General features: G+C 36.1%; 1 protein-coding gene and 1 long non-coding RNA gene across 2 annotated transcripts in view; one reads left to right on the plus strand and one right to left on the minus strand.

Moving 5' to 3' along the window:
* The window catches only part of LOC135082619 (KH domain-containing, RNA-binding, signal transduction-associated protein 2-like), a 141,653-nt gene extending 122,581 nt beyond the window's left edge, over positions 1 to 19,072 (plus strand). Inside the window, exons 4-10 of the mRNA XM_063977398.1 lie at positions 2,237 to 2,353; positions 2,881 to 3,027; positions 4,949 to 5,095; positions 5,993 to 6,109; positions 10,127 to 10,223; positions 17,063 to 17,222; positions 18,757 to 19,072. Of these exons, the coding sequence (XP_063833468.1) occupies positions 2,237 to 2,353; positions 2,881 to 3,027; positions 4,949 to 5,095; positions 5,993 to 6,109; positions 10,127 to 10,223; positions 17,063 to 17,222; positions 18,757 to 18,829 (858 nt within the window). The 3' untranslated portion in view covers positions 18,830 to 19,072. The remainder of the gene's footprint in view (positions 1 to 2,236; positions 2,354 to 2,880; positions 3,028 to 4,948; positions 5,096 to 5,992; positions 6,110 to 10,126; positions 10,224 to 17,062; positions 17,223 to 18,756) is intronic.
* Positions 19,073 to 21,925: 2,853 nt separating this feature from the next.
* Positions 21,926 to 22,838, minus strand: LOC135082743 (uncharacterized). Its single transcript, XR_010259471.1, has 2 exons — positions 22,607 to 22,838; positions 21,926 to 22,088 (listed from the first exon to the last, which is right to left on the minus strand). It is a non-coding gene; the product is annotated as an uncharacterized LOC135082743 (long non-coding RNA).
* Between the last annotated feature and the right edge of the window lie 418 nt (positions 22,839 to 23,256).

Consider the following 23,256-nt stretch of genomic DNA (forward strand, 5'->3'; position numbering starts at 1 on the left):
TAAATATTATTTACTACCACCTATGAAATGTTCTGAAAATTGCCTGGAGCGCTCCCCCAATCCTGGGTTTTCCCTTTCCAAACTGAGAGGACATCATTTTGGTTCTATCGATACATTATAAAGGTAGGTACTTAATATTTGAAATGTATTACCAATTATTGTTATAAGCATTTTGAGTGAATAAAACTTTCAATTCTATTAGAACTTTAGACATTTCTCTCACTTTAAGCGGCATTGGATTTTTCATCGGATTTTGAAACTGTTACAGATATATTTAAAGATGATCCCATATTTATGTCATTGTCAATATCAGTATTATGATCATAATTCTTTTTATTTTATTCATGACCTTTTAGACCAGTTGGACACATTAGATAGCTTCTTGTAGTATCGTGCAATATATTTTTAACTTTTAATTAAAATCTAGTCATACTGTAGCAATTTGGACGATTTATTTTATTTACAAGATCGGTATCTTATTGTCTATGATGACCGCAATCAACATCACTATTACGTGGATTCCTAACAATGAAGTACGGCATTGCCTTGTGCCGATTTTACATAGATTTTATCGACACAAATTATGGAACTTCATAGGATATGGAGCAGGCCACGCCCTAAAATGTCCGGATGTCGTCATAGTATTATGGAATACATATAAAAGACTTTTATTATTTCATTTTCTAATCCTCAAGTGTCCATTACAATCTAATTAATATTTATGTATTCAAAAAGTAAGAGATAAAGGACATCATCCACATTTCATATATTTTTGGTCCAAAATCAAAAGTGCCGGCCAACAAAAAAAAGTGCTGTATTCTGACAGAATACGTCTGCCTTAGCATTTGTTACTATGGCACCAAAGCCGTAGCTCCACTGTGCGTCGAGTATTTGAGATCTAAAAGTCATCGACTATTCATACATTTTTTGTTCAAAATCAAAAGTGTCGGCCAATAAAAAAAAAGTGCTGTATTCTGACAGAATACATCCGCCTTAGCATTTGTTACTATGGCACCAAAGCTGTAGCACCACTATGCGTCGAGTATTTGAGATCTAAAATTCATCGACGATTCATACATTTTTTGTTCAAAATCAAAAATGTCGGCCAATAAAAAAAAAAGTGCTGTGTTCTGACAGAATACGTCCGCCTTAGCATTTGTAACTATGACACCAAAGCTGTAGCACCACTGTGCGTCGTAGTATTTGAGATCAAAGTCAGTCGTTTCATATATTTTTAGAACTCAAATACTACGATGCACAGTGGTGCTACAGCTTTGGTGCCATAGTAATAAATGCTAAGGCGGACGTATTCTATCAGAATACAGCACTTTTATTTTTTGGCCGGCACTTTTGATTTTGGACCAAAATGGATGATGTCCTTTTGATACTTTACTGCTGTGCCCAGGAATCTGAGGCCGTTTCTGACAATGTCCTTTCCACCAGTCAACCATTGCTCAAGCAGAGAAAATAAGACGCTACATAAATTAGGACAGTGGGTGGATATTACTTAAATATTATTTACTTAAATGTTGGGCTTTGTCCAACGATAGACTTGTTTTGGTTCAAAAGAAGAAATAAAGTATTATATTATAAATGTGACTGACACCTTGAACAACAAATACGACTGTCTACTAGAGGTTTTCAAATTTAATTTAAATAAGTGATAGAGCAACTAAAGGGCGTAAACTAATAAACTAGGCTACAGCTGGGAGCCAATCTATCATTAACACGTTATCGCTGAAAATGACTTAAATGACAATGATGGATATTCTCACTCATAATAATAATTACGGGGTAAAAACAAAGCGTAAAACTACAGTAGTATTATTTTTGCCATTAAGTCCCTTTTAGGGGAGACCGAGGAGTATTGTGTTGTGACAGGTGAGAGTTGTGACATTGTCGACTTGAACCAAAAATGCGCACAGACCATCGACTTTTAGTTGGCCGATAGTTGGGTCGGGCTCTTAATCAGTATGGAGATTTAAGGTAGTGCGTACATTACAACGATTTGGTATCGGCCGATTCTCCATACAAATTAGAATCGGGGCCAACTAAAAGTCGGTGGTCTGCGCTTAGGCTTACGAGCTCGTTAGTAGTTAATAAGTTAACAAAATTCGACAACGACATAACTCTCCTCTGTCACAACTCCCCTCGGTCTCCCACCACGTATTCCAATTTGCAATAACTAGTTCTTCCCAATTTTGTAAATAACACCTATTTTTTGTATTGTCCCCAGTTCAATTTCGTGGGGAAGCTGCTGGGGCCAAAAGGGAACTCCCTGAAGCGTCTTCAAGAAGACACCATGTGCAAGATGGCTGTGCTGGGTCGAGGGTCAATGAAGGATCGGCAGAAGGTAAACACAACACTTTTTATTGCTGAAAAAATTCAAATATTTAATTATTACTTCAATAGTTTTTATTTAACAGTCATAAAAACAAAATCAATAGGTACCTATAGTGAGTGAGTAGCCGACTTCTTTTTGGTTTGGGAACAAAGTTGCTTTGGTGGATCCAAAGCAACTAATTTCCTTCCAGTGTCCACCAACGGAAAAACCACGATAACTACTTACTGTAGTTTTGTCCCAAGATTTTAGTAGTGTTGTCCTTACTGGTGGCTATAGATAAAACTTTTTTTTCATGTCCGTGGTTGGAGACAAACCTAGGTATACGATTCAAGCAGACAATTTTAGTACAGTTTTAATCACATTGTCATTACTTTGCACTTTCTTTTGTCCGATAAAGAGTTAAACATGATTTTTACCAATTGAGATTTTTGTGTTAAGGTCCAAAATAAATTAAAATTTAAACTCTCTAGTCCGATTACGGGTTAAAATCGTTGTTATCAATCAAGTTTGCACCAAATCCTTTTATTCGTTTACAGGAAGAAGAACTGCGCGTCTCAGGTGATCCAAAATTCGCGCATCTATCAGACGAGTTGCACGTGGAAATCAGCGCGTTCGCAACACCAGCAGAAGCGCATGCGCGAATTGCGTACGCGCTGGCCGAGCTTAGGAGGTTCTTAGTGCCGGTCAGTTCATGTAGAAGACATGTTAAATACACTATTAACACTGGTATCATCATCATCATTTCAGCCACAGGACATCCACTGGCCTCCTCCAATGATTAAAATTGGGTTGGTTTGTAGCGGTCTGCATCCGGCGATTTACCTGAGGCAAATGGAGGATTTGGCCTCTTCCTCACGCTGGCCAGACGGGCTGAACAAGCTTGAAGTTTATTCCTTAGCCTTTATCATCATCATCATTTCAGCCGTAGGACGTCCACTGCTGGACAGTGAACATAGACCTCCCCCAATGATTTACAGATTGTTCGTTTGGTATCGACCTGCATTTCGCGCCTTCCTGAAACCAAAATCTACAAAAGTATAGCGTTCTGGCAGCCTATAAAACTACCTTTCAAAATTTAACACTAAAATGCTCAATAAAAATCAGTTTAGGTTGTGAATTTAAGGCTGAGTTTTATCTTCTCTTCACTTCTCTTTTAAAGTTGTATGTTAAAGTAAGTTTGTACCTGAAAACACTGAAATAAATTTCACCTTACATCTTTCGTATTACTTCTTATTACTGAGAATATATTACGAATTACTTTGAGGGATTTAATAAACTCTCACACATACAAACTAAGAACTTTAGTCGTTAAAACACTGAACGCCTTTTCACTACAACACTGACGGTGAAACAAAATACCCAGCCTTCGAATTCAAAGTTAGCGTGACGATCTTGATTGTATTTAGCTTCGTGCTACCATTTCTCATACTAAGTTTATTTTACGTCACTAACATTTTTCGTGCTAGAGGTACAGGCATTCTGTAATAAGTAATAAAGCTTTGGATTTCTCGTGCGAGCTTACAAAGTTCGCATATGAATATGGGATATTATTTAAGGAGCTTTTTATGGCTACATTAGAAGTTAATTAAAATTCTTGGGAAAGTCCTAAAAGAACAGAAAAATAAATCACTTATAGGATTATCTAGGCAACTTTAAAATGTAAAAATAGACTAATTTTGCCTCAAAATCTTCAAAGTTTTATAACCATAATCGGCTTAAGAGCCAATTCTCAAAATTCTAACTTTAAAACTTTTTATCAATCGTATTAGGTTAATTCTCTCAAAGCTGCTTTTTTAGAGAGACTTGAGTTTCTAAATTACGGTTCCTTGAGAGTACTGTGATTCAACAGTTTTTAAAAATCGTAAATGAATAGAGGTGTTTTTTTTTCTCAAAATTCAAAGAGTTACTTTGTACTGCTATAACAAAGTCAAGCAGCGAAAGTTGAGGTGAACACTTCTAAACATATATAACTCAAAGGTGACTGACTGACTGACTGACAGTTATCTATCAACGCACAGTCCAAACCACTGGACGGATCGGGCCGAAATTTGGCATGCAGGTAGATGTTATGAGTCATCCGCTAAGAAAGGATTTTACGAAACTCCATCCCTAAGGGGGTAAAACGGGATCCACGCGTACGAAGTCGCGGGCGGCCGCTAGTTTAAAAATAATTTCTAAAACACTAGCTAAAGCCTGGTCCGTGAGCACGTAGAATTTTGTCCAATGACCCCAAGCTACCCATCCTTATCGCTCGCGCGTAATTATGTTGCTGTCGCGCTCGCACACTTACTGCGGGCGCCCGTCGCACAGTCGCGACAGCAATATAATTACGCGCGAGCAATAAGGATGGGTAGCTTGGGGTCATTGGACAAAATTCTACGTGCTCACGGACCAGGCTTTAGCTCTTTTCCGTCATACTCTTGTTAAATATAACAAACGTGCAAGCGAAACAGAAAGCGCAGCGAGCGAACGCAGATGCAAAAACACAACCAAATTTTAGTTTGTGTTGATTGCCTCAACTCTCATAATAACACCATTATACCACCAAAATACCACCATTGTAACACCATTATAACACCATAATAACACCAAAATTTTCCACAGGACTACAACGACGACATCCGTCAAGAACAAATGCTGGAGATGCAAATCCTGTCCTCGCAGAACGAGCAGCGGCGCCTAACTCCGCCTGAGTCCTCCAGGAGCGGCAGCGAGGAGACCCTGCCTCTCAGGGACAACAGCAAACATAGGGTAAGAACTGAGAAGAGATTCAGATGCAATCATTTGCTTATCTAGCTTTTTCAGGGGGTCTGGCCCCTGATATGCCATGTCACGGCGCATGCGATTAGTACATAGCTCATAAGTTAGTGCTTCGTAATGAACAATAATCTTCAAATCAATAACCCAACATCCTGGGCATGTTAGCAACATGACAATAGAGAGACATAGTCAGAATTCCAGGGAACAATCCCTAGTGCCATGGGACCATGAGTAATTAAGTGATCCGTGGTCCCGGTAATAAATCGACCCACCGATACCACGGTTAAACACTGCACCTTGAGATCTTTCTAACGAGTCAACCACGACACTGGCACTGTTCTGTTATTTTCAGACGGGTTTTAGGCGGGTTTTAGAATCGCGCTGACCGGTCGCTGATCGTCGGCGCTGACAGATCAATTATGTAAGTTTAAAGGGAACGTTCCTGAGTGACGCTGATTGCTCGGCGCCGACGCTTCATACATTTCGGCTGTCAGCGCTGACGGTCAGCGAGCGTCAGCGTGATTTTAAAACCAGCCTTAGGCTTGATTTCCTTTTAGGCTGACATCGGTGACCGACGTCAGCGGCGCGCACGATTACACACTAGTTCTATGTAATCATCTGCCGCTGACGACGGCGTTGCAGTGCGGTGCTTCATAGAACATTGTGTTTATTCGTACGCTCGACCGATGTACGCGACCGACGTCAGCGTAGGAGGAAATCAAGCCTTAGAATCGTATTGACCGCTCGCTGATCGTCGGCGCTGACCGCTCGGAGCCGAGGCTTCCTACATTTCAGCTGTCAGCGCCGACGGTCAGCGTGCGTCAGCGCTATTCTAAAACCAGCCTGAATGACCTGATGATGGTGATGAATGCTGTTGTCTGCCACCAGATGTCAGCTGTACAGCCAGTAGCACAGCCGATGCCGGGCGTGGTGCCCGGCGCACGCGACTTCTCCCCTCCCGCCCCCGCCCCCGCACCAGACCATCTCACCGCTGCCCATCATCAGGTACGATATACAGGGTGTCCCAGAATGGGTGAATCAAACTGATAGGGGAGGTAGCTCTACTAATGTACTATCCTTAAAATATATGAAAAAAATAAAGCGCAACACAAACACAAAAAAAAATGTTTTTTGAAAAAGTGTAAATAAATCAGCTTTGCCTAAGTATCTGGCTATAATTGCTGCGTTTGGAGTTTATTTGTACTTTTTTCTTACTAATATTAATTGTACATGATCGCTTCGTTTATCTGTAAACAAACTTTTGAAAATAATGACTAGATTACGAGTATAGAGCACATTATTGAAAAAAAAATTCCGAACTCACAAATTAGGGTTAAAATTCAAGTCACAAAGGCAGCTGAGAACCCAATTCCACTCCACCCGTAAGTAAACACATCTCAGAAATGCTTTAAAATCAATACAAAAAGCAATCCAGCAGAACGCGGAGTCGGCAGCTCTGGTGAACGGAAAATGCATACAAGCAGCCACCAGAAATGACCTGAGAATTAGATTTGATTTGAACCTAGGCTTTTGAAAAGCACAAAAGCTCTTAAATGTAAGCAAAAATAATAGAAATGAGCTTAACAACATCAATAAGTGTATGATAGCCAGGAGTTTATCTTCTCTCTTTTTCTTATAATCTCTACTTTTTACTATCTTACTATAAAAAGGTTGTGAAAAAACTTGCGTACTTGCATTGTACCAGTGACTAATTTTTTGCACGGGGTCATAATATTTTGATTTTTTCGTGGATTCTGAGCAGATTAGTATTCTGATAAGCAGGTATAATTGGAAATTAAATGCGATTGACTGACATGTGCCTTCGTATGTACTGATCACAAACCAGAAAGATAAAATAAATAAAGAAAAGGGGTACCTATTGAAACTTAAAGGAGTTAGGATGTAACCTTCAAAATAATAAATAAATAAGAATATCCTTAAGACATTTTTACACTGCGCCATCTGGTCACAAACTACAATGCGTGTATTATTTTCTTTGCTTTTATAGTTCACCGTAAATATTGAGAAGGAGTCCTGCAATATTGAATATAATCTATTCCGCTCCAAATTGCGAACTGTGAAGATATCGCACGTAGCTCATTTTGTATTTCAATTTGTTGCTTTAGAACTGACTTTGCGTTATTCGAGTTTTCAGGGTTCCGTATTCAAAGGGTTCCAAATGAGACTATTATTAAACCTCTATTGCCCGTCCATTAGGCTATGTTCACATGTAACGCGCTTTAACGCAGGTTAACGCGGAAATAAATTTATAAAGAGTTCATATTTTATGACAAGCGCTAACGCGCATTGCGAGGAGCTCGTCAGTCTGTTTTGATAGAGCTTAGAAAATGGACGTGGAAGAATCTATTGCGATGGAAGTGCGCGCTCATCTGAACAGTCAACGGACGTTACATAGCTGTCAAAGCGAGCATCAACGCGCGATCGCCTGCATCTAGAGACTTTTTCTCTGAGCGCCGCGTCAACGCTCGCTGACGCGATCATGAGATCGGTTGTATGTAAATACTACGATGTCAAGTCGCGCGATTTGAAAACGCGCGTCAAAATTTTGCCATCTGAACATAGCCTAAGTCTGTGAGCTTGACAGTGGACTATATAATTTTTCACAGTACATATTATGTCTTATGTGTATTTCTAATGCCGTTAATCTAATGTAACATGGGGTACTGACACAATTTAAGATTTTTTTCTTGAAGTTGAAATGTTTGTGTCTAAAAAGCGCCATCTACCGTCATTCGTTAAAATCTACAGCGCTGGACAAACTACTGTCTTTGACGTTCGTAAATTCATGCGGGGGAAGCAGTGAAACGCCATCTATCAACATGATATCGAACGGAGGTAAAACGAGGTCCAAGCGTACGAAGTCACGGGACGCTAGTAATATTATAAAGGGTTAATTGATACTTTTCTGTCTACGTTCATTAGACTAAGAGCTAGTGAACGCCAGACCTACGTTATTTTATAAAGGCTGAAAGTTTGTCAGCGCATGCTCCCAACATAGCTAAGAACCATGGCCAAACATGAAGTTTGGGTCATGGTGGCTTTGGCAGACAGACGGTACTAAAGGTGTGTAAAATACCAACTTAGTTACGTCAAAGTATAAAGGCTGATTTTTTGATATTTCCTTCAAAATGTTATTAGAAATGACGTCATTAATTGACAGACACCTACCATGGTGGCAGCCCTTAGCCAGACACCTTAAAGTTCATGAAAATGTAGTCCTACTTACGTCATACTATAAAAGCTGATATTTACATAAAATATTTGAACTATCATTTGATGAAGTTTCCTCATCAGCCAGACACTTCTGATGGTTCCTTCGCCTTGCCAGACAGCTTTTAGGATGGCTGAAAGTGCGACCGCGAGGCACTATAAATATTGTTTTTTGTACTTTTTCTTAAGTTACACAAGTATTTGAGTCTGTAAATCATCATCTCATGTTGAAGAGCTGATGATGGAAGGTAAGTACACCTCCTTAAGGCTTAGGTAATCCCTAATTTTAAAGTGATTACATCTGAAAGTTGCCTAGAGTAAAGTTCTTAGCAACATTATCATTACCTATGTTAATGCTAATGTTGCTAAGAACTTTACTCTAGGCGTTTAGCAACTATTTTGAAGATGAAATTTGTGGCACCACATTTTCCGTGTATATAAATTCTAGTGAGGATTTGGGGGTCCTAATTCAATATAGAATTGTTATTTGATACTATAAATTTGATTGTACTGTGCACAGTAATAGATATATCGTGATGGTTAGGTTGGAAGGATACTCTGCAGCGTAACCACTTTCAATAACAAAATACGGCGAAACTTCTGACATGGTTTTTTTTTTAAATAGGACTAGAATTTTATAGACATTTCAAAGATTTATTTTAGAAACTTACACTAGTTAAATCAAAAGTAGTTCCGCCGGGGAGCATGACGTGAATTATCCTACAACTCCTAAGCGTTAAGGAGTTGTATCTTCCATCAACATGGGATGATGACTAGCTGATCCAAACACCCAAATAACTTTAGAAACTATACTTATATGTATATACTGGTTAAAGAATTGTCCTCTAACTCCTAAGCCTTAAGGAGTTGTACGTACCTTCCATCATCAGCTCATCAACATGAGATGATGATTTACAGACTCAAATACTTGAGTAACTTAAGAAAAAGTACAAAAAACAATATTTATAGTGCCTCGCGTTCGCACTTTCAGCCATCCTAAAAGCTGTCTGGCAAGGCGAAGGAACCATCAGAAGTGTCTGGCTGATGAGGAAACTTCATCAAATGATAGTTCAAATATTTTATGTAAATATCAGCTTTTATAGTATGACGTAAGTAGGACTACATTTTCATGAACTTTAAGGTGTCTGGCTAAGGGCTGCCACCATGGTAGGTGTCTGTCAATTAATGACGTCATTTCTAATATCATTTTGAAGGAAATATCAAAAAATCAGCCTTTATACTTTGACGTAACTAAGTTGGTATTTTACACACCTTTAGTACCGTCTGTCTGCCAAAGCCACCATGACCCAAACTTCATGTTTGGCCATGGTTCTTAGCTATGTTGGGAGCATGCGCTGACAAACTTTCAGCCTTTATAAAATAACGTAGGTCTGGCGTTCACTAGCTCTTAGTCTACATGATTCATTATTCATAAGACAATTTAATACTAGTATTTAGTCTTCATAGAAAGCCATTAGTCCATTTGTTCATTTTCCCAAGTAATTATGGGCTATAAAATATGTTTTGTGCATTAATATGTTGAATAAAATATGACTAAATTATAATAAACAATTCACAGTAGGCCTATTAAACGTATTTTTCTCGACTTATCAAAATAAAATAAAGTTTTTATATTGCCAATGTGTTAACAAATATTTCATTATTTTTATATTAAAATAAAGTACTTAAACGACAGAAAATAAATGCAATAAGTATCAAATAATAAGGTCTAACTGAACTGCCAAAAAAAGGAAATCTGGACATGTTTTTAAATCAAAACTTTATCCACAGTTGGCAGCAGGCCACACCGGGCACGGAGTCTTGGTCGGCGGGGGCGTGCTTCAACAACCACCAACCCATCATCTTCTAACACAGAACTCTATTCTAGGTAAGAACCATCGAGGTAAGAAAGTACGCAACCAAGCTCAGAACAAAAACCAAGCTTCATGAAACTAAGCTCGGAATAAGTAAGCTTGAAAATGGGCTTGATTTGGAGTGAGTTTTATTTTATTTTTTATTTCCATTTAGATATTCTGTGACATTAGCATCGATTTAGTTACAAAGTCTCGTACTAAGGCTGAGTTGCACCACGTAACTTTAACCTTAACTATAACGATGACTGGTGCTTTTGTATGGAGTTTAAAAGACTTTTGACATTTTTTAAAGTTAAAGTCGGTAAGATGGTGCAACCCAGCCTAAGGTTACACCATCTTACTTTAACTACAGACTACTTTGCAGACGTAAAAAATACTGGATATCGTTAAAGTGACTGTTAAAGTTAGGTGGTGCAACTCAGCCTTAGTTTCATAGCTTTGGTTTCATATTTTTTTGTAGCTCAAGCTCAGGGTAGGTCAAGCGTAAGACCACTTGAAATCAAGCCCCTTTAAACCTGACTAACCCTGCAACTAATACCTCCTTCGCATCAAGTGCAGTCCAGTGCTCTTGCCAAAGCAAAAGATATTTGCAAGCATTTACTTACTGGCGCTAAATATTTCTATAAACAATATGAACATGCGCACATACTACGCGCAAATTGTGCAACATTTATTATTCTACACCATTTCAGTGTTTAGATTACGAACCTACATCTAAGCTAAAGATTGAGTCACATAGCTATGTTTATTTACCATCCTGTTGTGTGAGCTGAGCCAAAGTAAACTAGTTAATAGCATAATATGAAGCTAATTAGCAACCAACACTAATTAGATGAACACGAGATTAATATTTCAAGTGTTTTTTAACTCTGAAAAGAAATCACCATAGTGTATGGCATAATAAAATAGCTTCGTTTTGTATATTAACCATTTACGGTCCACAAACTAAATACAATAGTAAAATAGTCTATAAAGTGTTATAAATAAGTGAACTGTTGAACTGTTAACATTTTTACTGGGTGGTCCCAGTAACTAGAAACTACACTCGCGAGCAAAAGTATGGAATCACTTACATGAAGTTGTTTCCACGCGATCTTGTGTACTAACGAATTTGTTAGGAACAAAAAAAAATGGCACCATTTTAAAGATTAAACTTTTATCTTTAAATTGATACCAAATTCATTTAAATCACACCAGTACTTAAAAAGATATCCCGGCTGATGTGAAGAAGTAACGAAAAAGACATGTATGAACTGTTTGATACGTCGCGAGTTGCGGCCTATTTACCCCCTATAAAAGCACGCGTTTTCGGATTTTTGTTTTCACATGTTGATTCATACACATCTCCGCTTCTTTTGACACTTTACTTGGGATTCTACACCTTCAGAAGCAGCACAAATCGTTGCACTATTGCAAGAAGGGCTCAGCCAGCGGGCTGTCGCACGTCAGCGCCACATAAGCCAGTTCTGGGTTTCGAAAGTTTTAAGACGCTTTCGGGAGACTGGTGGCTTTATCCCGAGACCAAGTTCTGAACAGCGCCGGTGCACATCGCAGAGGGAAGACCGTTTTTTCATGTCAACCTCTCTATGTAATCGTCATTTGACTGGAATCGACGTCCAGCAAGAGCTCAGAAATGTTCGTAGGATAGATGTTAGCGAGTAGACAGTTTGTCTAAGACATAAGCAATAGAATTTAACTCCAAAAAGGCCTGCCACAGGCTCGAAACTGACGGCAGGTCACCGATAAGCACGCTTTCAATTTGCTCGTACACATCTCGATGTTAAGTCGAGCAAGCCACCCCCATAAGCCACTGTTTCAGCGAACCAGCACTGCACAAATCGCTCCTCAGGCCGCCTATAAACCCGACCCCTTCGACTGCTGCCCTGCAAACACAGTTTGCATTCATCGGATAACAGAACTCGCCTCCATTACTTGCCGTCCCATCGAGATGTGTACGAGCAAATTGAAAGGGTGCTTATCGGTGACCTGCCGTGAGTTTCGAGCCTGTGGCAGGCCTTTTTGGAGTCAAATTCTATTGCTTATATCTTAGACGAACTGTCCACTCGCTAACAGCTATCTTACGAACATTTCTGAGCTCTTGATGGACATCGATTCCAGTCAAATGACGATTTCATAGAGAGCTTGACATGAAAAAACGGTCTTCCCTCTGCGATGTGCACCGGCGCTGTTCAGAACTTGGTCTCGGGATAAAGCCACTAGTCTCCCGAAAGCGTCTTGAATCTTTCGAAACCCAGGACTGGCTTATGTGGCGCTGACGTGCGACAGCCCGCTGGCTGAGCCTTTCTTGCAATAGTGCAACGATTTGTGCTGCTTCTGAAGGTGTAGAATCCCAGGTAAAGTGTCAAAAGAAGCGGAGATGTGTATGAATCAACGTGTGAAAGCAAAAATCTGAAAACGCGTGCTTTTATAGGGGGTAAATAGGCCGCAATTCGCGACGTATCAAACAGTTGATACGTGTCTTTTTCCTTACTTCTTCACATCAGCCGGGATATCTTTTTAAATACTGGTGTGATTTAAATGAATTTGGTATCAATTTAAAGATAAAAGTTTAATCTTTAAAATGGTGCCACTTTTTTTGTTACTAACAAATTCGTTAGTACACAAGTTCGCGTGGCAACAACTTCATGGAAGTGATTCCATACTTTTGCTCGCGAGTGTAGAAACTTTTCCACGAGGCACGTTCAATAATTGACAACACCTATATTACAGTTCATAAAAGTGCTGGAAAAAAAATTGGCACTTTATTAAAAAAGTGTCAAGTAAGATGACATTTCGCGCTAGTGTTCTGCAAATATCTATCGCCAAGGCAGCCGTCCCCTAACACCGCACTAACACTAGGTGGCAGTGACATCCTGGGCCTCAGCAGTCCAGTGCTGGGCGGCGTTCTGCACGCCCACCCGGCGTTGCGCGGCGTGAAGCCGGCCGCTGTCCACGCTCTGGCGACGCAAGGTCGGTACGTCGAACTTTTACAGTATTTCATAAGATTCTTAGGCCCTAATTATCAGGCTGTGGTCTCCTATAAAAGCCGTAGACGTCACGCTGTTCCCGCGTCACAATGCTTACTATAGAAATGAACTGTTGTGTTGTGGTCTCCTTCAGAGGTTGACGTTGGCATACGGCGTCCTTAATGGCTGACGTCGTGCGCCGCGTAACTACTTACTTATCGTCGTTCATATTGCAATTTGTTCAATGACAAAAAATTCAAATAAATTTCTAACAAAATATAAATTATTTATGGAGACTTTTATATTAATATTAAAAAGAACAAACTGCTTAGGAAACATTAGTTAAAAAAACATTTTGGTGTCTTAAGATTTTTTTCCCGTACGCTGTTTTTTTACTCTCCTGTAAACTTGTAATTTTTGACGTAGAACAAATTGCAATAATTATGAACGACGTTATATAGTTTAAAATAGGAGACTACAGGCTCAGTTTCTATGACTAAGAGGCGAACATGAGTCAATAAATAAATACACAAATCATAGCATGAAAAATGTTTCTGAAAATGCCAGCAAAAAGCAAGTTGCCCTGAAATAAGTTATTTTTATATGATCATTATTATACGTTAATGACCCAGAAACTAATGGAATAATATAACTTTAGTAGTTCTTAGAATAGTGTCTTCCTTATGTTCTTGGAAAATTAAACCATTAACGAGAGATGTTACTACTGCTCAGAATATGCTACTACCCACTCACCCGTTTATCTTCCTTAGAGAGGTCACAGACGAGCGACAGTATCGGCAACTGCTTGCGATAGTGGTACGGGACTATTCCCATCTCTCGTTCCCACCGCTGCAACTCCTGTGTAGCCAGGATCTACAGCTTGACCGCCAATAAAAACCTAACCACTGAAGATCAAGTTTGTCCCGAGGGAAAGTTAACTGTCATTGAACCCGCAACGAAATTAATCTGAAGAACATTCAAGACAGTCGGCTACATTCTCCGCCTAATCATACCTTTCACTGTCATGACTATACGTCAGTGACTGTCCATCTTCGAGAGTCGCGATGCATCGGCAACTGTCGGTGACCATTGGCGGTATCCGCGATTCGTCGGTCACAGTCGTCTAATTTGAATATCTGTCGGCGAAAAGTCGCAAGCAGTCACCGATATACTGTCGCTCGTCTGTAACCTCCCTTAGTCGTTTATCATAAGTTGTGTCAAATATGTTCTGCTCCAGAGAAATTTACTTGCCCACATAAAACAGAATCACCTCCGTGCCTAGACTAAAAGCTACCTATTTCTTGTTTTATTACAAAATGGAAAGGTAATAATAGCTGGTACAGTTAGGTAAAAGTAATGTCTAGAATTTTAGATTCAGAATACTTTTTTACTAAACAAAAGACAATAAAAATGTTTAGACTTTTGATATTGCATTTTTAAGCCAAATTGCTATAAGTTAAATAAATAATTGAACAAGATTGAGAAAACAGCTGTTGCATAAAAAGAAAGTTTTTTACCTCTCTTACATCTCAGACAACTTACACAATATTATTTGTCTCTTTTTTGTTGTGACTGATAACTGACTGATGTTATTTTATTAAGTCATTTTAAATGAATATTACAAATAAAATTCTAATTAGTAATATCCCGATATTACTTCAAAATCGTGTGTCCTTCTGTATGAAAAAATTACTAACTTAATAAAGGTTGTTTTGAATTAAGTTAGTATAACAATTATGTTGGTAATAATACTAATAATACGTACCTACCTATTTTGTCTTATTAAGTTTACCAGTTTAAGCTCCATTTTCAAATTACCTAAAACAATTCAGTGTTGTGTGGCAGCTCTGTTTCTAATTACGTAATTATGTTTAAACAATAATTATGTTACCATCTGTTCAGAGTATCAGTAAGTTAATCTTATATTATTTAGAATGTTGAAACTAAAACAAAGTCGTTAGACGTAAGAAGAGTTTCTTACGTCATTGTTATTTGTAACATGCTTGCATGCATTAGCATTTATTTAATGCATTAGCATTCCAACCATTCTGTAATTTCGAAATTTTGAAGTTTTTTAGTGTGAATCAGTAAGTTTAGTCAGGGTCTGACTCTGAATATTGTAGCTTATTGACTCTTAATTAAATAAGTTGATTAAAACAACTCTGTACAATGAGGCAACCATAAATAGAGTGAAAGTAGGAAGAAAGAACGTCTTGTCAAAGATGGGTTTTATATCTGATCTGCAAGCAAAGCTGTCCCCAAAATTTTAAATCTCCACGAAACACGTTTCACTACTGAAACAACAAGATCAGATCGTTCAAAAACGATTATTAAATTTCTTTTCTTTCCCATCAACTCTCGGATGACCGTTAACTTATAAAATAAAATCCGAGAAGTTTCCGCTTCTACCAAAGATAATCAAAACCAATAGGGTTGTGCCATTTCGAATTTCTACAGTGCAGTGGCGACATCTCTCGTAATTTAATTGAATGTCCAACGTGACGTTGCTTAATTGAAAACTTGGTCTGTGGCGGATTTAGACAAACAAAAACTAAGCTCGCTTTTTATTGGTTGAGACGAGCTTGGTTCAAGTTATTAAAAATATCGTTTTGAAAACCATTGAGTACCTAGTAGGTATTTAAATGGATTTTATAATTACTCCCTTTATTAAAATTATTGTTTTAAACTTTGTGTTACGCAAAATTATACGAGACCCATTAAACTACCAGATATGTTTATAAGTCAAATACAATTTTTTGTATCGGTTCGGTATTAGGTTATGACTTCATTTTTTTTTTAGGTTTCATGTTAACACGAAACCCTAAATAAGAATACCTAATTATGTATTTGAATTTCCATAAGCGCATAAAATTCATAAAAAAGATTCAAACATCTACGACCACAATAACAATGAAATAAACATCGCTTTTCACCCCAACTTTATACCGTGACCTATTTGAAATCTTTATCGAGCATTTAGACTAGACCTTTGAGTGTCGAGACTCCATTCCGAACAATGACATTCGCAAATTTGTCCCTTTGTGTTGCCATTTTCATTTAACTTTATTAAACAAAAGCCGTTTGAAGTTGCCAGTGACAAAATGACAGAGCAGAACTAGGAAAATTGTATATTTATTTGTGATTTGTTTCGACTCGCGGTCTCTCCCGATTCGTTCTGTCGATGAAATATTGTCTAGCAATAGAAATTATATTTTACAAATAAATAAACATGAGCTTTTATAGTCCCAACAAGATGCTAAGTGCCCATTACCATTATTTATTATTTTTACCTGACTCAATCTATCTCTATTGCAAAATACAACAAACAAACATAGCGTACTTTCGTTTTATATTAATATCATAAATCATAATTATAATTTTGTTTTGTGCTTCGTTTTGTACTGGTGAACAAAACATTGAAACATATTTATGTACCTACATATTTAATTAACAAAAAATATTTATCATGTTTCATTTTGTTATATGTCTTACCATGAAATGTAACTATAAATAGATTTATTATATTTTCTAATATAGAGGTCTCATATTCATCAGTTATTATATATTTATATTTCTTATAATTATCATTATTGATAGTTAGTTTACTAGTTTATCAACTTTTAAGCCCTTCATAGTTATTGAAGGATGATGTTTTGTTGATGAATAGCCAGGGTCTGGCGTGGATTGAACCTATCATTTGCTAACCCAGTCATTAAAAATGGATCTACAATCCGGTGCTAGCTGACTTAAATAAAAACTTATTTATTTAGTTAGGAGTATAAAAATTTATTTAGTGAGGAGTATAAAATTATTACATTAGGCCTATGATATTATAATATGAATATAATACGTTTCCATTTCCCAACAATAATTCCAATTCCAACCAGGTGCGGGTGGGGCGGCGGCTGCGAGCACGGCGCGCAAGCGGCCTCTGCTGGGCGGCGCGCGAGCCGCCATGTCGCCGACTAAGCGAGCGGTGATGACGCTGCTGGCGCGCGCGCGTGCAGCCACGCACAAGCACGCGCCCGCCTGGCCGGCGCCGCACGAGTGAGTAAGCTAGTTTCCATTTTTATTTTTTGAGTTTCCATTTCCATCACATCCACATTCCATTTCTATTTCCGGTTCTTTAAATTTTGAGTTTCCAATTGCACATTCCATTTCTATTTCCGTTTCTACATTTTCATTTTCATATATTTCCCCATTCAATTCCTTTTAATGTTGAGTTTTAATAATGCCCGCGTGCAGCCACGCATAAGCAAGCGCTCGCCTGGCCAGCACCGCACGAGTGAGTAAGCTAGTTTCCATTTTTATTTTTTGAGTTTCCATTTCCACATTCCATTTCTATTTCCGGTTCTTTAAATTTTGAGTTTTCAATTGCACATTCCATTTCTATTTCCGTTTCTATAGTTTCATTTTCATTTATATTTCCCAATTCAATTCCTTTTAATGTTCAGTTTTAATAATGCCCGCGTGCAGCCACTTATAAACACGCGTCCGCCTGGCCGGCGCCGCACGAGTGAGTAAGCTAGTTTCCGTATTTATGGTTTGGATTTCCATTTCCGATTTCATATTTCTATTTCCGGTTCCACATTTCTATTCCCGATTCCATGTTTCAATTTTCATACTTTTGCCAATCCTTTACCATACCTTTTAAAGTTAAGTTTTAATAATGCCCGCGTGCATAGCTGGCGCCGTGCCAGTGATTATTAGCTGGTTTCTGTATTTATGTTCCAAGTTTCTACGCCCGGTTACATCTGGTTCTACGTTTCCATGTTTTTCTCTTTCCTTTCCCGTTATCTTTGCCTATTGCCGTTCCTAATATGAGTCAGTAAGTTAGTTTCCGTACTTATATTTTGAATTTCCGTTTCCGGTTCTACGTTTCCATTTGCAGTTCCGTTTCTATTTCAGTTTCTTTTTTTATTAGCCTAATCCGTTGTCGTTTCTAATTCCTAATCGTAATTAGATTAGTATATAAATACGTAAGTCTGTGATTAAATAGACTTCATAAAACCAAAGGTGCATGTATCAAAGATAATAATACCATGTACGAGCTATAGAAATAGAATGGTTCAAAGAAACCTCTAAAATGTTCAACCCAATTACTTCAATTTACCGAAGCTCAGGACCTGATTATTCGCTATTAGAATAGTATTAACAAAGGCATTATCAAATATCTTTGCACAACGTGGAGCAAATAATTGGTTAGCTGGCACCATTAACCAATAATTCAAAGCTCAACTTGTCTGAATAAATACGTCGATTTACCTCTGAAAACCCAATTGATTTCAATTTACTGTGAAATTCTATTTAAGTTGATCGAAATCGATAAGTAATTGTCAGTAGAAATAGCGAACAAGTGACTCGAGAGTAGCTACTTTTCAAAGAAGCCATGTCATTAATGAAATCATTCATTTCCAGTTTATTATTATATTAATTTTTCATTATAATTTGATTGTATATCACAAAAATCTACAGATGGTAAATGTGTTTACTGTTTGTTTTCTCATTCTAATATTACTAACATTTTCACAAATTAAGTATATGATTTAATTTTATATGAAATTGATTTGATTTGTTGCAGGCACACTGCCCTACTGCCGCTCATACGGGACGAATTCGTCGCAGGAGTCGGCGTCAATATCAATCTAGCGTAATATGTTCTAATTTAAATTAGGAAAATCAATATCAAAATAATAATAAAAATACATGAACATCGACCACAGAATATGAACTATTTTAATATAATTATTGTTAATTCAAAAATGTTGTATTTACTGTCGTTATGTTTATTATTAAAGTTTGAAATAATTTTATCTAAATAATATTTCACAAATGTCAAATTACTATTATTTTGTTGTTATAATAATATGATGTCATGATGTTGAAGTAATTTTTATATTTTTCATATTTGTGAATATTTTCTTTATAATTAAAATAAGCAATGAATACGTTGTTCTGTAAAACTTAATATCAGTCAGTATTTTTATCTGTGTATTTTTGTTAGTATTTTGTAAAATAAATAATTTATTGTACTAGTCAAACGAACGAGTAAATCATAATTTTTAAATTAATAGAAAAATAATTAATTGATAATAGCATAGAGGTAATATTTAATTCGTACCTGCATTAGATTTATTATTTCATATTTTTTTGTTGCAGCACCCTCATGTATTATAATTGGTTAAGAGTATTTTATATATTTACGGTTATATATTTTTAAACAATTAATTTGTCGTAATAATTGTCAATTTCAATGAACCCCAGCTTATATAATTTAGTCTTAAGCAACGATTAGTAATTATTGTATAGATTATAATAAAGGACCATGGTGTATTAAAAATATAATCCTATGCCTTTTAGGAAAAGTTTTGTATATAAATATATATCAATACTGATTAGGATTAAGCCAAATTATGAATATACAGACGAAGAAGTATTTGAAATTAGTATAATAATATCATTGATTAGTGAATAATAATAATATTTCGAAATATTATACTTGGAATCCATTATTTATTAATGTTATACAAATCATATAGTTGGATGATTTCACAGCAAAGTAGGTATATCCATGTCGCAATATAAAAATAAAATATGGCTCTTCTAGATACGCGTTTTACGCTCGTCTTATACCTAGTTTATACGCGCGCTACATTTCATAAAACGAACGCCGATTCCAGCATATTTTTCAAAGTTTTATAGTCGGTTCGTGCATAAACGCACCTATCAGAAGATTTTATTATAAAAATACACACACATTATAAAATAGAGCTTGTATACGCTAACAAAACGCCAATCAGAAAGAGCCACAAAGCTGATAATGATAATGATAATATTATAAATACTATATTTACACTTTTGGGCTAGAATCTACGTTGATTGTGATATCATTCGACTATATTTTCGTAAAAAAAAACATAAGGCACTAAATAACTTTCAATGACACATATTAATTATATAAATAAAATCTCACCGGGCACATGAAATCGTTTTACTGAACAATTTTTCTGACTCAGTTAAGGCTCTGTCAAAGAGCGTGAGAAAATGATGTATAAAAGAGACACTCGCTGTAACGGTTGTAAAAATATGGCAGCAGTCAAATCGTATAAAATTTGATGTGATGCCTCACCACACTTGTTGTCAGAGGCTTAATTGAATTTAAATCTAAATAAGCACATCATAAATAATTATTATAAAACGTGATATTTGCGAATGGTTTAAATATAGAGTTTCAAAGTTAGTTTATTTTTCAATAATACATTAAAATTTCAAACATCTTTAAAACTAAATTATAAATGGATAAAACGGATTTGGTATTGGCAGAAATAAGTACTTTTTATTGAACCTTATAAATTATTATCTTATTTTTATTGGCTTTAACTTAATATTATTTTATCTGCAACTGACAGTGTTACCAACAAGCTCCCACGACTAATTTAAATTTTTAAAAGTTTTTTAAATATACGTTTGGAATCATTCGTAAAAACCACGTTCAGTTTAAAATAAGTCACATATTATTAGTAAACAATGTAAATATTTGAAGAAAATAATATTAATTGAAAATAGGTTAAATTTAATGTAAATGATAAACGAAACGAATAACTTAAGGTTATAAATTAAATTATGGCTAAAACGTCCACTTGGTTCAAAATATAAAATTGCTTGATCAAATGTTATTTGAAAATTATATCTCATCAATAAAAATAATTGAAAGAAATGAGAATGATTTTCAAATCTATTAAAATAAAAGAAAATAAAAATAACAAAAGGAATCGAATAAATTTTAAATGTGTGTCAAATGATTTTAGCTCATAAATAAGAAACTGTAATGTTAGTATTCTAAAGTATAGTGTAAAATAATAATATGATAAATAAAATGCTTCGAAAAACCTTGTCTGTGTTTTGTGATAAATCATAGTTAGAAAATGCAATCCCCTGTAAAGAAAGATACTTAATAAAACTTTAATTATTTTAAACCCGTTTATTTTTTAAACCTTTAGGGTTTGCCCTGCGTTTTACGCTCTTTTTATCAAACGTAAGTACTTACGTATACATAGTGCCAAACTCTGCACGCGTAAAATAGGTACATAAAACGTTCTCAATATTGTAGTCTTGAGTTGCCACTCAAAAATCATCATCAAGCTAATTTTGTCAATTTTGATTGAATTTAAAATAATCAGAAGCTACATTTTTTGTACTTATTTATCATTAAAATTTCTACTGTTTCACTTTTCACAATTTGAAAAAATACCTAGTTACTTCTGAGACTCAGAATACAGAACAAACCAGAAGGAGTGTTCGATAACATTTCTACGCGGCAACTTGTGTCCAAAATACTTCCCCTCCCGCGCCCCTCTACCCCCTTTAGTGTTACTAGCGCCGTGTGACACCCCCATTTTTGGGGTAAAATTATGTAATTTTTTAAAGAGATGTTAAACAAGTAAAAAATAAGTAAGTGAAATAAGTACACACGGCCAGTGTTAACTATCCATTTCCGTTTTTGCTCTCGCTCTTATCAAATGGTGATTCTTTGCGATAGAACGAGACGACATGACTGGCCATAGGCATAGATAGTACCTACCTACCTATGAATTTAATTTTTACTCCGAAGTAACTAAGTGTAAGATGATTATTTATTTCTATTAAATAGTGTAATATATGTACTATATTTTATGTAGGTATAATATGTTATTTAAAAGTCAATTACAAAAGTCGAATATAAATTTTAGAATGCCAAGTAAAACAAAAAAGAAACTTAAGGTTCTTTATTATGTAAACATATCGACAACAAAACATTTGTTTACGGCGCAGTAGTGCTTTTAGTTTAACTTTTCTTGGAGTCAAAAACAGAATCCAAATCAAAAACATCACCAATACTTAAATTTGATTGCGAGGCAACTCTGGCTGTGTATCCTGAAAAAAAATCAGAGTAAGTATGTAAGCAATAATTAATTACTTAAAATTATTATTAAATATACAAATATTGCTGCTGCTGATCTGTTGATACCAATGCCTTACTTTTGAATAAATGGGAAAGTATGAAATTCACGATAGTAATTTATTATCTCCTCATTATTAGGGAGTAATATTATAAATTAATTCAATATATTGAAATCAAATCAAAATCAAAAATATTTATTCAGTTTAGACCACAAGTGGCACTTATAATTTAATTAATCAGGTTGTCATGTCATGGATGAAATTACACTAAAAACTAATTAAAACAAAAAGGATGGGGAAAATATTCCATTATTCTGTGGTAACGCTAACAAAATTAACGCGTGAATTTTTTATAAGTAGACAAATGTAATTCAATATAAAAAAGTAGGGTAAAATATTCCGTTGACCTGTGGCAACACTTACAAAATACAACCGTGATTTTTTTTGAAAATTATTATTTAATTAAAATGAATTGGAAATGTGCTACTTACGGATAAAACATGATCCCATGCACTTTCTTCGTAATTCCAGTAGCATTCTTACATGTTGGAACGGCACAAGACGGCATAATTTAATTATAAAGTGTCAATCTGACGGATATGTAAACAATGCGCGCGCCGGCCATTGACTGATTGCTCTAAAGTCAAAGTAGTGCGATTTGGAGTACTTTATATGAATACACATTTACGCCCGTTGACGGTTTCTGGTTTGTTCCGTATTCTGAGTTCTGAGACCAAAAACTCAATATTATAATATTCTACCGTAGATAACAGGGAAAAAATAATTTTTCCGGTAAGTATATTTTATAAGTCAAGTCAATAATACCTGCTAAGAAAATATTACGTGTGATTCCCTCCTACACTCAAAGTATGTAAGTACCTAATGTGTGTGTCTAGAGAATAAAAATAGCCTTAATATAAAGAAAAATGTTGTCAAAACTATGTCAAACACATTCTGCGTGTTTCCTCAATCGTGGCGTAGGGGAGAGGGGGGCAGCTTTGGACAGGGGCAGCTTAGAACAAATGAATTTAAAAATCACTGATTTAGGCTACAATGGTATAAATCATAATTTATATTGCCAGCACTGATGCGCATAGCTGTCACATCTCATTTTTAATATTTAACTGTAGGTTAAGCGGTA

This window comes from Ostrinia nubilalis, chromosome 22 (assembly GCF_963855985.1).
Source record: "Ostrinia nubilalis chromosome 22, ilOstNubi1.1, whole genome shotgun sequence".
NCBI classification, from domain to species: Eukaryota; Metazoa; Arthropoda; class Insecta; order Lepidoptera; family Crambidae; genus Ostrinia; species Ostrinia nubilalis.